Consider the following 12,248-nt stretch of genomic DNA (forward strand, 5'->3'; position numbering starts at 1 on the left):
AAGGGAGGGAAGGAAGAGCGATCGCACCTCAGCATACGTGAAGTTGCTGAGCTTGGCATGCTGTAGGACACCCATGTTGCAGAGAGCAGCGACAAGACAATCATTCCTATCAGCTCGTCATGTCCGGCTCCTCCTGCTCCTCCATCACCATTCTTCTCTCCTAGGAAGATTCAGCGCCTTGGTGAAATAGATTTCCGCTCGCTGGTAGTCTCCTGGCAGCATGCAGTTTACAGCAAGGAAAGAGAAAAGGGGAGAGCGAGGAATGGTGAGAAAGAGGTTGGATAGATGAATCGATGATGATGTTGATGTTGATGATGATGATGGTGATGAAGATGATGACGATGATGATGAACGAACAGAGGTTCTTACCATACTCGTATAGCGCGAGCGCATAGTTGTAAACCGTCGGCAAGTGGTCAGAGAACAGATCGGCAAGGCGGCCGAGGGTGCGATTGAGCCTCTGGTATCATTTCCATCATCACAACCATAACTGACACATCTTATCAACTCCAACCTTCTTCGGCCAGCGCGGCACGAGATCGTTGATCCTTTGCTCGAAGTCAGACACCAAGTCTCTCGTGCTGTTGCTCTGAGTGTCCTGACACAACCCGTCAGGTCAGGACGGCAAGATCCTCCAGCACCAGAATCTCGGCGGGAATATCCAGCGTGAAATTTTTCAGCATGGTTATCAGGCTTTCTTCATCACCCTCCTCCCCCCCCTCCTCCTCCTCCTCGAAAATCTCACTCTGCTTGTCCGACTTCCCAGAATCATCGTCGTCGTCGGAGTTTCCTCCTCGCAAGTTGAGCGTGGACAGCGTGCGGTGGCCAGGAGCGCTCGAGATCCTCGGAGGCAGTTCGGCAACTCCCACCAACAGACGCTGCGGGGTAGAGGTCGAGGAGGCAGAGCAGAGCCAGGAGAGGAAGAGGAAGAAAGCAGATGCCTTGAGCAGCAGCATCCTCTTGGGAGAGGAGACCATGGGGGTTAGAATGAGATGGAGGAAGCAGTGACGAATGAAACCCTAGCTCGATCTTGATCCGAGAATGTCAGCATGGCATGCTGCTCTGACACCTGACGGCCTGATGGACATGATAAGCTCAGATGCATCATTATCTCCATCATCATCATCTCCATCATCATCATCATCATCATCATCTCCATCATCATCATCATCATCATCATCTCCATCATCATCATCATCATCATCATCATCACTATCATCTATGGGTCATCCATTTTTATCTTTTCCTTTCCTCATTTGCATCCAAGCATCCAACTCAATTCAAATCTAGATACCCTTCTATCGTCCTCTTTCATCCTCTCGTTTTCTCATACATGTTTCTTTCACTTCACTTCACTGGGCTTTTAGCTTCTAACTCTCTCCTCTTTTAATTCTCCTCTTTGCTATTCTCTCCTAATTCTCTTCTCTCCTCCTTCCCCCTCACCTCTCCAGTTCTCTGGCTCTCTCGTACTTCTCAATCTTCGCCGCACTACCTTGAAACATCCATTCTCCTCTTCTTCCCTCCTCCCCATCTCACCCCTATTCTCTCCCCCCACTCCATTCCTCCTCTTCTCGCTTCTTTCCTTCGATATCTCTGTACTCCCCACTTCCTACCCTTTCCTTCTATCAGTCTGGTCCAGTCTTGCTCTACCCCCCGCTCTGCCGGAAGCCACAACGTTTCTCAAGGTTGTAGTTGATGAGTCCGTTGGTATTGTTGCGGTCGACATTCCTGTTCTTTCTCTTGTCCTGCTCCACACTGTTGTTGTCCTTGATGCTTTGACTGTCTTATTGTGTTGTGTTGTTACTTTGTTGTGTTGTTCGCTTGTAGTCTTGTAGTCTTGTGGTCTTGTAGTCATGTAGTCTTGTAGTCTTGTAGTCATGTAGTCTTGTAGTCTTGTAGTCTTGTAGTCTTGTAGTCTTGTAGTCTTGTAGTCTTGTAGTCTTGTAGTCATGTAGTCATGTAGTCTTGTAGTCATGTAGTCTTGTAGTCTTGTAGTCTTGTAGTCTTGTAGTCTTGTTCTGTTTTTGTCTTTCCTTGTTTTCTTCTTGCCCTGTCCCCTTGTAGTCTTGTTCTGTTTTTGTCTTTCCTTGTTTTCTTCTTGCCCTGTCCCCTTCACATCAGCCCTTTCACCATCTCGTGGGGCGGATTTCAACCGAGGGGTAGGGTGGGTTCTTGTGGTAGGATATTGTGCGGTCATTTAAGGTCTAAGTGGGGGTAGGGTACTTCATTTGACAGGGTGGGGAAAATGAGGTGGTGAAGGCGATGGCGACAGTCGGGGCGCTTGTCGTCCAGCGGGGTGAGCGATGAGGGGAGGGGAGAGGAGGGAGGAGGGAGGAGAGGACAGGTGAGAGGAGAGCAGGGGAGAGGATGGGAGAGGACGGACTCTAAGTGTCATACTGATCGACTTCCTTATACCCCAGCGTGCTTCATTTTCATGTGCATCCTCCACGCCTACAGCATGGTGGATGTAACAGAGACCCTCCCATCCACCTTGCGGCTCAGAGGAGGGATGCATCTATTCAACGAAGCCATGTATGCGCTAGATGACGAGGTCGACCTCCCAGACGCTTACCACGATGAGAATATTCGGGAGCAGATACAGAAAAGGTTTCACAAGCTGGTAAGCCCTAGCACGAGTGGGTTGGCCGTCGACTTTCCAGCCATGCAGGAGCGATAGTGACGGGTTTGCAGTTTGACGATCCGAGCAACACAGAGCTCTACGACGCTGTGAGTTTGTGAGTCTGCAGGAGGCTGCTGGTCTGAAATCCCAGCCAGATAAAGCTCTTTAGGAGGAACAAGCTTGCGCACAAAAAGGTGATTCATTCCCCTGCTTGCTCACAGCTGGTCAACCCAAGTTGCCAGGAGCTGCCGATACCCATCCACCCAGTGGTAGATCCCATGGTCAGTAATCTTGTGCCACTGCTTGCCATGTGCATGACGCGGTGCAACCAGCTTGCTGAGATCAGGAGAAGAAATCAAGGTGCAGCTCAGTTCGATTCAAGGGATGTCTGACACCTTTGAAAGATGCCGCGGCTTTCCGGAGTAAAGATACGCTGCGGAAGAGGAGCAAGATAAAGCGAAGGCACATCCTATCCCATGTTCTATCCAGCAAGAAGCGCAAGGCTAAGAAACAACTCCATGGGAAACAACAGAGGTTGAGAAAGAGGAGAAGCTCAAGGGGCCCTGACAAGAAATGAATATTTAATATGATCTGAATTGGACGAATCTAAAACCCAACGCGATCAAGAGAAGCTACAACACGTCGGCCTCTCGGGTCGCAGATTGAGAAAAGTCATCACGGTACGAAACCTTGCAGAGTACCACTCAAAAGTCTATCGGAGTTGCCGGTGAGCCCCCCTATCATTCTTGTCCAGACCACAATCAACCTGCCTGTACACCGCCAACACACATGCATTGTTTACCAGGGTCTGAACATGGCCTCGTTCCTCACCCTGCGAAAGCACGGGTCACTCACTCGCAGGACAGGAGGACTCAGGACAAGTTCTATACTCACTTGGTGACGAGGCCCGCGATCCTGTTGGCAGCCTTTCTGTCCTTGTTCTCATCATGCTTGCCAAGCGGGTTGAACGGGTCATAGTTCACTCCATTGTTGAATCCCACGCCAAAGAGCATGGTGGTGGAGATCTGGAGAAAGCTCGTGAGTTTACTTGAATGCTGACAACATTGCTGACAGCGAACTTTGACCACTCGTTTCTGTTACACAAGACATTGCTCTACAACATGAAAGAACAAGTATGTACAGAGAGCACTCCATTCCAACAAAACAACCCTATCTTTGTCCCTTCACCACAGCGCTGATTTGTTATCAAATCAAGGGGAATACCACAGATCATTTCATCCAGCAGGGCACGTAATCAACAGAAGTGATCTTTCTGACATATCGTAAACGATTCCTGCCCTCTCCCTCACCTCTCCGACGGCCTTCGTCGCCTCTTCCCCCTTCGTGCATGGCAGGTAGCTGAACATGGTCTGTGCTCCAACCCCGAAATAGAACTATTTGATAACCCCTGTCCCACCCACCCCTCCTCAGTGTACCCCCCTGTTTAACCCTCCAACTACCCCCATATTTCCATTGTTTCGGTCCTCCCACACCCCCTGCACGCAAGCTTTCACTGAGCGTTCTCGGCCCGGCACAGATCCCGCTGAGCCTGAGTGCGGCAGGCCCGGGTCCGATCACATTGAAGGGCCTCAGGCTCGGAGCGGCCCGGCCCGGCCCGGAGGCTCGGGACTGAATCCGCCGTCCGACGACGGTCCGATCGGCCGGCGTCAAGTGCGACAACGACTGCCAGATCCCCTTGCCTGATTTATTTCAGTGGGTCGTCTGGAAGTGTCACACCGCTATCATATCATCCATCCCACTGTCAGCCCAGCTGGAGCTTACGGCTCCGATGATCCCTCATGGAGTTTTCTCGGTTCTGAAGTAATCGGGCTTACCTTTCTGAGCCCCAGCGATCTTTGTTGGCACCGTGACCACTCCAGCTTCTCTACTCCACTGTGAGTCACAGTTCGAGTAACCGGCCACCCGGTTGATGAACTTCTGTCTCAGTTTACCCCCGGGAGTCAGCGCACGATCTGGCACTCAAAGTACAAACCTTGGGATCCGGCGTTGAGCAGCAGCCTATCAGCTTGGTGACGGTGACTGCCGCTGACAAGTTTCTTCATGGACTGCCGATTGACCTCCCGCCGCTGCACTGCGATCAGGGTTGAAATGTCACCATCTTCTCCGTCATCCTGGGGGGACCACACACATGGCAACCTGCAGGCACCGCAGCCCGTTATGGACTGATGCGCATGAGAAGTGCAATGCTGTTGTCCTCAGTACCCTCATCAAAGATTCAGGACTGAGATGCCGCGTCCACGTGCAAGGGCGTCACCAGCCGGGGCAGAATGTTTCCCAACATTGGCCCTGAAGATCATCACGCTGAGGGGGATTTTGAACTTTCCGCAATGGGCAGGGGATTGCTCGGGAGCAAAACTGCAAGCAGCAGCACAGAGGAAAGATCCGGAGGGCATCGTAAATGCATATGCTCAGCACGTCCCGCCAAAGGTCTTTCTTCCCATCACATTGCCAGCACTGATGGACTCTTGCAGGATTGGCAACAAGGATGATGCGTTGCGCGTTCTGCTCGCAGGATGTCTCTGGTGATCCGACCTGTAAACGCATCCGGTCCAGGATCTTTCGTCAGTTCAAGGCCTCCCTGTCTTTCGCTGCCATCATCTCGGGTGCCGCAGTGCGTTCCGGTATGCGTCTCATTCCTGACAGTTGTGAAGGTATCAGTAAAAAGCACGTAAGTTTAGAGTGTAATGGCCGCAGTGGAAGCCGTGGAAGACTTAAGAATCAGTACGAGGAGAGTAGAGGAGATCAGGAGAGTAGAGGAGATCAGGAGAGTCGAGGAGATCAGGAGAGTCGAGGAGATCAGGAGAGTCGAGGAGATCAGGAGAGTAGAGGAGATCAGGAGAGTCGAGGAGATCAGGAGAGTCGAGGAGATCAGGAGAGTCGAGGAGATCAGGAGAGTAGAGGAGATCAGGAGAGTAGAGGAGATCAGGAGAGTCGAGGAGATCAGGAGAGTCGAGGAGATCAGGAGAGTAGAGGAGATCAGGAGAGTAGAGGAGATCAGGAGAGTAGAGGAGATCAGGAGAGTCGAGGAGATCAGGAGAGTCGAGGAGATCAGGAGAGTCGAGGAGATCAGGAGAGTCGAGGAGATCAGGAGAGTCGAGGAGATCAGGAGAGTCGAGGAGATCAGGAGAGTAGAGGAGATCAGGAGAGTCGAGGAGATCAGGAGAGTCGAGGAGGCTTGACCCTGACACGTCAACTTGCTGGCCATACGGCGAGAAGTCAAAAACTTGTTGAGCCTCTTTACTCAAAGTTAAGTTAAAAATTCAAAAATCAGCACTACGGCGAGGAGTTGAGTAGTAAACAGGGCCGCTGAGGCCGCTCCGAAGGTCACCGTGGCACCGGGCCTGATTTTTGACTTAACGGGAGTTGAGTAAAGCAAGGCCCGTACTATCAGAATCATTATATTGAGCCTGATATCACTTCAAATATCTGACGGTCGAGCCCCCGGATATGCCGCGGCTGAAGGGGTCGTTATGCCATTATTGACTTATAATTTGTACCACGGCTCTGCACCGGGAACCAGTGAACTCCGACTCGGCCCGGGTCCCGGACTCGGACCGTACCGGTGACCGTCACTGTCACTGCTGGCCGTGAGTCAGTAGCACCTGGTGGTATCGTATCTACGACCAACGGTGGTAGGACATAGGTTCTGAGAGACGTATCTCAGGAAGTTGCGACCCTTGGAGTCATGTGACCCGGGATGTCATAGCATTTAAAAAGATTTTTTATTGCGAGGAGTCTTAAACGAAACTCTGAAAATATTTCAAATAAAGTATGTTAAATTTCAACTTTGCATGATTCATTTGGCAGCCGTTTTTCATCAAACATGGACCACAAACCGTATCCAGTTTTGTCCCGAAGGATAAGGAGTACCATGTCTTCCAAGAGATGCGAGTTTACAACGTTTCGACGCAGTGAAGCAAAAAAACCTCGCGATATAGTAAAGGGGGTGGGGGTGATTTCTTGATAGGCTTTTCGTTAGCAAGGATGCAAGGACCCCTCTTTTCATGCGGAGATCGCAGGTAAAATATGGGGTGGTACATTCTGGGGAAATTACGAAGGGGAGGGGTCCAGGGGTTCGCAAAAGAGGGCGGGAATATTGGTTCCTAGGAAGAGAGCGGAAGGAAAACAGAGCGGAGGAGGAAGCGGACGAAGAAAAGAGCGATAAGTAGTCAAGAAAGAGTGATTAGAAACCTGGTACATACAATGGTGCACGCGATTGGTGAAGGAAGATCGAGAGAAACAGAGCAACAGGCTTCGAAAAGAATTGGTATGCACCTTCAACTATCGGATATCGTGTCGCTGTTTCACCTTCGACAGACAGAGGCTGCAAAACTCCTGGTGAGCCTTGAAAATTCTTTCTATTGTGTTTCATAATTGTGGTTGAATGACTTCTTTGCTCAGGGAATATCATTGTCAGCAATGAAGAATGCTTGCAGACGGGTTGGAATCACACGTTGGCCGTATTCCCGAAGCCGCCCAAATCTACCAGACGAACAATCGCATTTCAGCAGCCAATCAGGTGCAGAAAGTCCTGCTTCTTCAGATACTTTGCTGCAGACCGATGATGGTTTATCCTCGGAGACATCCGAATCTACCACATATGAAGCTACTACACAATCGGTTGGTATCTTCACAGATGAAGGTTCATCACAAATGGTATCAACGGGTCTAGGAACAACCAGAGAAAGCGTCCAGGATCCAAACACAGACAATCCTGTTGACACCTTCCAGGTCGACGTGCCTTCATTTGACGGGAGTGTACAGGCTGTGTCCTTCAACTACAACGAAGCACCCAACAATTTTTGCAGACATATCGGTGAGCGGGAAGATGATTTTCCTCCGCTGACTGAAGGATGGATTCACAACTTCATTGAATCAATCTAAAAGGAGCAGCTTCATCGTCTGCCATGTACAGAAAATGCCTCTTCGGCCTCGCCTCTGATACCCAGCAATTCAGGCTTGCAAAATGACCTCACTGACGCTCTGAGTGCGCCAGAAAGTGATCTGCTGAGCGGCAGAATCGCAGTAATCTAGTATCTCCAATGAATGTATCTCTACATCGAACATGTCGGCTATCCACAGGAAGCTGCTGCTGCTCCAGCGAAGCTGCAACGGCCCTCCCGGGCCGCCATGGTGGACGAGTTTTAGAGTAGATAATGTAAGTCCGCCTCAGAGGTGTAATTAGTGAAGTGTGAATGACAGAAGAGATCAAGGGACCGGGCAGAGATGCAGTACGAGCGACCAGCTGGGGGTGGAGGGGGAGGGAGGGGAGGGAGATGGAGAGAGCAGAGGCAAGGCGGGGGGGAGACGAGGAGACAGAGGGGAAGCAGGAGGGAGGTAGGGGTGGAAGCAAGATGGCAGGAGGAAGATAGAAGGGAAGGGGAGGAGAGGGAGAGGTGAAGGATACAACATGGAAGAGAACGTGGGACGTTGCGTGCAAGTTGTGTCAGAATGGAAGATAGGGAGGGAGCGAGTACGAGGAAGCGGAGGAGGACGAGGAGGAGGGCGGGTGTGGTGGTGAGTATGAGGATAGGAGACAGAAATGTGGGCGTAGAAAACTCACGATTCCTTCATCTCTGCGGTGCCATCGTCTCACCTGGAATGCAGTGAAGCGGCTATGCACGATCTCAAGTGCAAGGTCAAGTTGATCATCAAGGTCTGGCGTGCGTCTCCTCTGACGAGGCTGCTTGTGACATGCTCGCAAGGCCGACGACCTTGCGCTGAACCCTCCAAGAGGGCAAGGGTACTCATGCAGGGTCCTTGAGATGAACTCCGTCAGCGGTTCGTATGAGCTGGTAGATGCAACGGAGGTGGTGGAGGTGCGGGACGGGAAGCAGGGAGGCTTTGTGTTCGGCAAGAAGGTGCTTATGGACTACTTCTGTAGGCTGAGCTTGAGTTGCGTGCTGTATCTGACTGACTTGACCAGTCGAGAAGAAACAGCTGATCCGGTTCGAACTCCTCCTCTCTAGCGATGGGACGGGCGAGGCAGCTGCCAAGGTAAGACCGAGACTGGTCGGTCGGGTTGGCCGCCATGACGTCTGCCATAGCTCGACTGTACGCTAGGGAAGATCGTTGGATCCAGCAGAAGCACTCTGAGCGCTCAGCTGGTCTGATCCTGGACTTGGCACGTTTGGGGTATGCATGACGTTTCGAAAGGTTGCAACGAGCGGGGGAGCGGAGGGATGCGGGAAGCTCACGGTGCTGGCCGAAGAGATTAAGGTAAGACCCGTTGTTGACGCGATAGGAGAGGAAGGAGGTAGGGACAAAGATGGTGATTGTGGTGGTGGTGATGATGATGATGATGATGATGATGGAGATGATGATGATTGAGATGATGATGGAGATGATGATGATTGAGATGATGATGGCATGGCCGCTGATGATTGTGGAGTAAAACCATGGAAGTCCTGATCATCTTCTGTTGGCACAGGATCCGACCAAGGACAAGATATGGATCAAGATGAAAGGAATCAATCTTGCCGCCAAAGACAGTCTGCTGCAAGGCATGCGGGAGGGAGGGAGGGACGGAGGGAGGGACGGAGGGAGGGACGGACGGACGGACGGACGGACGGACGGACGGACGGACGGAGGGAGGGACGGAGGGACGGAGGGAGGGAGGGAGGGAGGGAGCGGGAGATACTGAGTCTCGAGCAGGAGGGAAGAGCGACCCCTACATCGTCATCAAGAGGAAGACTGCGATCAGCGAGGAAGTGGTGATGGGGCCGAGCAAGAGCCCAGCTGTGATCTGACGAGGTCTTGTCAACCGTCAGATCCACAAGACGGAGTGGATCAAGAACAATCTCAACCCAGAGTGGCAGGTACCGATCGTGTCGGGGGTCCTCCTCGTCCCCGACATCCTCGATATCGTCCTCCTCGACCTCCTCGACCTCCTCGACCTCCTCGACCTCCTCGACCTCCTCGACCTCCTCGTCCTCCGCCTTTTCACTCCTTCCACTCTTCCTCGTCCTCCTCTTGCTTCTTCTCCTCGACTACCTCTTCCTCCTCCTCTTCCCCCTCCTCCTTGTCGTCATCCTTCCCTTCCTTCTCCTTGTCCTCGTCCTCCACTGACCTCCTCTGCTTCCTCGCCCTCCGCTCCCTCCGCCCTCCGCCGCGTCTCCTTGTCTCGTCGATCCTCCAGCCCTTTACCATCGAGCTCATGGAGCTCTGCAACGGGGACATGGACAGACAGTTTATTATCGAATGCTGGGACAGGGTCAGCTCCTTCCCTCCCGCTCAACCACCCCTATCTATTGCTCCTCCTCGCTCCTGCTCCCCCTGCTGCTCTACCTTGCTCTGCTTGCTCTGCTTCTTCTCTCTTGCTTGCGATCTAGCTTCTCTGATCTCTCCTCCTTCCCATCGTCACGTTGATCCAAACAGGATGAGGCAGTGATGGGCATCGGGAAAAGCAAGGACGACATGATAGGCAAGATCCTCGTCCTCCTCCTCGTCCTCCTCCTCCTCCTCGTCCTCCTCCTCCTCGTCTTCTTCCTCGTCCTCTTCCTTCTCCTACCCTTCCTTGTCCTCCTCCTCCCCCACCCCCTTGTCCTGCTCTCACTCCTGCTCCTCCCTTCTCCTTCATTCCTCCCTGCCGACAGTTTCTCCGTTTCTCTCTGCGGTCTTATCTTGTTCTCAGGTCTTGTCACCACAACTGCCAACGAGCTCTTGTCGGGCAGGGACATCCAGGTAGAGTGGAGGGAGCGACAGACACTGAGCTCAAGCGTTCGTCCTCCTCAGCTGCTCGACTACAAGGAGAGGAAGCCGGGGAAGGAAGTCGACCCAGGTTGCTGCTGCTGCTGCTGCTTCTGCTGCTGCTTGTGCTGCTGCTTGTGCTGCTGCTGCTGCTGGTGCTGCTGCTGCTGCTGCTGCTGCTGCTGATGATGATGATGATGATGATGGTGGTGGTGGTGCTGCTGGTGCTGCTGCTGCTGCTGCTGCTCATATGGCTGCTGATGTTGCTGTTTGAAACCCCCTCCCCTGCTACTGCTGCTGCTTCTGCCGCCGCCGCCCCTCTTATCGTCGTCCTCCTCCTCTCTCCCCCCTTGGTTTTCCCTTCTTCTTCTTGGTAGCTCACACAAAAATTAGGCAAACTTGGCGTTGAGTGCAAAATCATCTACGACCCTCTGACGGTGAGCGAGGACGAGAATCAGGACGAGGAAGAGGAGGAGGACGAGAAGTTGGTGGTGGTGGTGGTGGTGGAGGAGGAGGAGGAGGAGGAGGGAGAGGAACAAGGAGGGTGGAGGAAACCTGACAGGGCAACAGAGGACGCCGACCTTTCTTGACTACATCTCCCACGGTTGCAAGCTGAGGGTAAGGAGAGAGTCCCGCTCCCTCCTCCCTCCTCCCTCCTCCCTCCTTCTTTCAAGCTCTTCCCGCTCTTCCCTCCCCCCTCCTCCCTCCTCTTCTTTCTCCCCTGCGCCTCGTCGTCATCCCTCCTCTCAGATCTCCGTGGCCGTGGACTTCACCGGCTCCAACGGAACCCCTACCGGTAGCTCGGGACGAGCTGGGCAGGACGAGGAGCCAGCTGACGTGCTCGCAGACAAGCAGTCTCTGCACTACAACGGGGAGCCTCTCAACAACCAGTACTACCAGGCCATGTCAGCAGGTCACCTGCCCCGTCCTCCCTCCTGCGGGTCTGACTGAAAGTGTCTAGTCGCAAGCATCATCCTCGCCTATGATGACGTCAATAAGGCACTAGCGGCGCAGGGAGGAGGCGACGGTTGATGTCCTGCCAGGTAGACGCCATGGGCTTCGGAGGCATCCCCAACAAGGGCAACGGTGACGTCAGCTTACTAGCTCTGCTGGTCCTCAACCTTGCTCCTGCAGAAGTCAAGCACTGCTTCCCTCTCCAAGTCTCGTCAGAGGTCTGCCTTCCCACTGCAGCCCTCTACCTCCGCCTTCCTACCCTCCCTCTCTCCCTCCTCCCCCCTCCCGGATGGTTGTCTTCAACCTCTTTCTCACCTCTCCCTCTCCTTCTCTCTCTCTCTCTCTCTCTCTCTCTCTCTCTCTCCTCCTTCTCTCTCTCTCTCTCTCTCTCTCTCTCTCTCCCTCTCTCTCTCCCTCTCCTTCTCTCTCTCTCTCTCTCTCCCCCTCTCTCTCTGTCTCTCTGTTTCTGTCTCTGTCTCTCTATCCATCGATCTATCTCTGTCTCTGTCGCTCCCTCCTTCCATCTGTCTCTTTTCCCAACTCCTCTCTCCTCCCTCCCTCCCTCCCTCAATCCTCTCCTCTCGTCTACCTCCCTCCCTCTTTGCTCTACCCTCTTCTCCGAGGCGGTATCTCTCTCTGTCTCTCTCTGTCTCTCTCTGTCTCTCTCTGTCTCTCTCTGTCTCTCACACACACACCTTCTCCCTCCCTCCTCTCTCTTCTCCAATTATTCTGGAAATTCAACCAAGTGCGGGTACCAAATGCCTCGTCATCTAATTAGTGACGCGCTTATTCCGTGAAGTAGAGGCGGGGCCCAAAGCCCCACTTTCTGGACTTAAGGACTCCGGTCCGATCTAGGCGGAAGACATTGTCAGGTGAAATCTCATGTAGAACAAAAGGGTAAAAGCTCACTTGATTTTGATTTTCAGTATGAATACAAACTGTGAAAGCATGGCCTATCGATCCT

The 12,248-nt window shown here is 52.8% G+C and overlaps 4 protein-coding genes across 4 annotated transcripts; 2 read left to right on the forward strand and 2 right to left on the reverse strand.

The window, feature by feature from the left end:
- Positions 1-144: 144 nt before the first annotated feature.
- GUITHDRAFT_148856 (hypothetical protein) lies at positions 145-977 on the reverse strand (the record flags this gene model as incomplete). Its single annotated transcript, XM_005819006.1, has 4 exons — positions 145-212; positions 370-460; positions 515-598; positions 642-977. 4 exons carry the CDS (start codon positions 975-977, stop codon positions 145-147), a joined length of 579 nt encoding a protein of 192 aa, XP_005819063.1.
- Positions 978-2,253: 1,276 nt separating this feature from the next.
- GUITHDRAFT_166766 (hypothetical protein) lies at positions 2,254-3,214 on the forward strand. Its single transcript, XM_005819007.1, has 6 exons — positions 2,254-2,296; positions 2,421-2,727; positions 2,776-2,814; positions 2,863-2,901; positions 2,953-2,980; positions 3,025-3,214. The coding sequence occupies exons 1-2, from the start codon at positions 2,263-2,265 to the stop codon at positions 2,675-2,677; spliced, it is 291 nt and encodes a 96-aa protein (XP_005819064.1). The 5' UTR covers positions 2,254-2,262; the 3' UTR covers positions 2,678-2,727; positions 2,776-2,814; positions 2,863-2,901; positions 2,953-2,980; positions 3,025-3,214.
- Positions 3,215-3,418: 204 nt separating this feature from the next.
- On the reverse strand, positions 3,419-3,987 carry GUITHDRAFT_121737 (hypothetical protein; the record flags this gene model as incomplete). Its single annotated transcript, XM_005819008.1, has 3 exons — positions 3,419-3,452; positions 3,515-3,645; positions 3,931-3,987. 3 exons carry the CDS (start codon positions 3,985-3,987, stop codon positions 3,419-3,421), a joined length of 222 nt encoding a protein of 73 aa, XP_005819065.1.
- Positions 3,988-8,051: 4,064 nt separating this feature from the next.
- Positions 8,052-11,362, forward strand: GUITHDRAFT_148859 (hypothetical protein; the record flags this gene model as incomplete). The annotated part of the gene is made up of 17 exons (XM_005819009.1): positions 8,052-8,158; positions 8,249-8,297; positions 8,347-8,502; positions 8,576-8,638; positions 8,689-8,748; positions 8,798-8,860; positions 9,072-9,132; positions 9,296-9,354; positions 9,412-9,459; positions 9,780-9,854; positions 10,275-10,324; positions 10,360-10,421; positions 10,724-10,833; positions 10,901-10,948; positions 11,081-11,126; positions 11,178-11,243; positions 11,292-11,362. 17 exons carry the CDS (start codon positions 8,052-8,054, stop codon positions 11,360-11,362), a joined length of 1,194 nt encoding a protein of 397 aa, XP_005819066.1.
- Between the last annotated feature and the right edge of the window lie 886 nt (positions 11,363-12,248).

Source organism: Guillardia theta (genome assembly GCF_000315625.1).
Source record: "Guillardia theta CCMP2712 unplaced genomic scaffold GUITHscaffold_250, whole genome shotgun sequence".
NCBI classification, from domain to species: domain Eukaryota; class Cryptophyceae; order Pyrenomonadales; family Geminigeraceae; genus Guillardia; species Guillardia theta.

Bases quoted from the DNA above. Each gene is read 5' to 3' on its own strand.
- GUITHDRAFT_166766 (XM_005819007.1), top strand. From the start codon at position 2,263: ATGGCGACAGTCGGGGCGCTTGTCGTCCAGCGGG. The intron at 2,297-2,420 runs GTGAGCGATGAG...CTTATACCCCAG, and splicing joins GGCGCTTGTCGTCCAGCGGG to CGTGCTTCATTTTCATGTGC.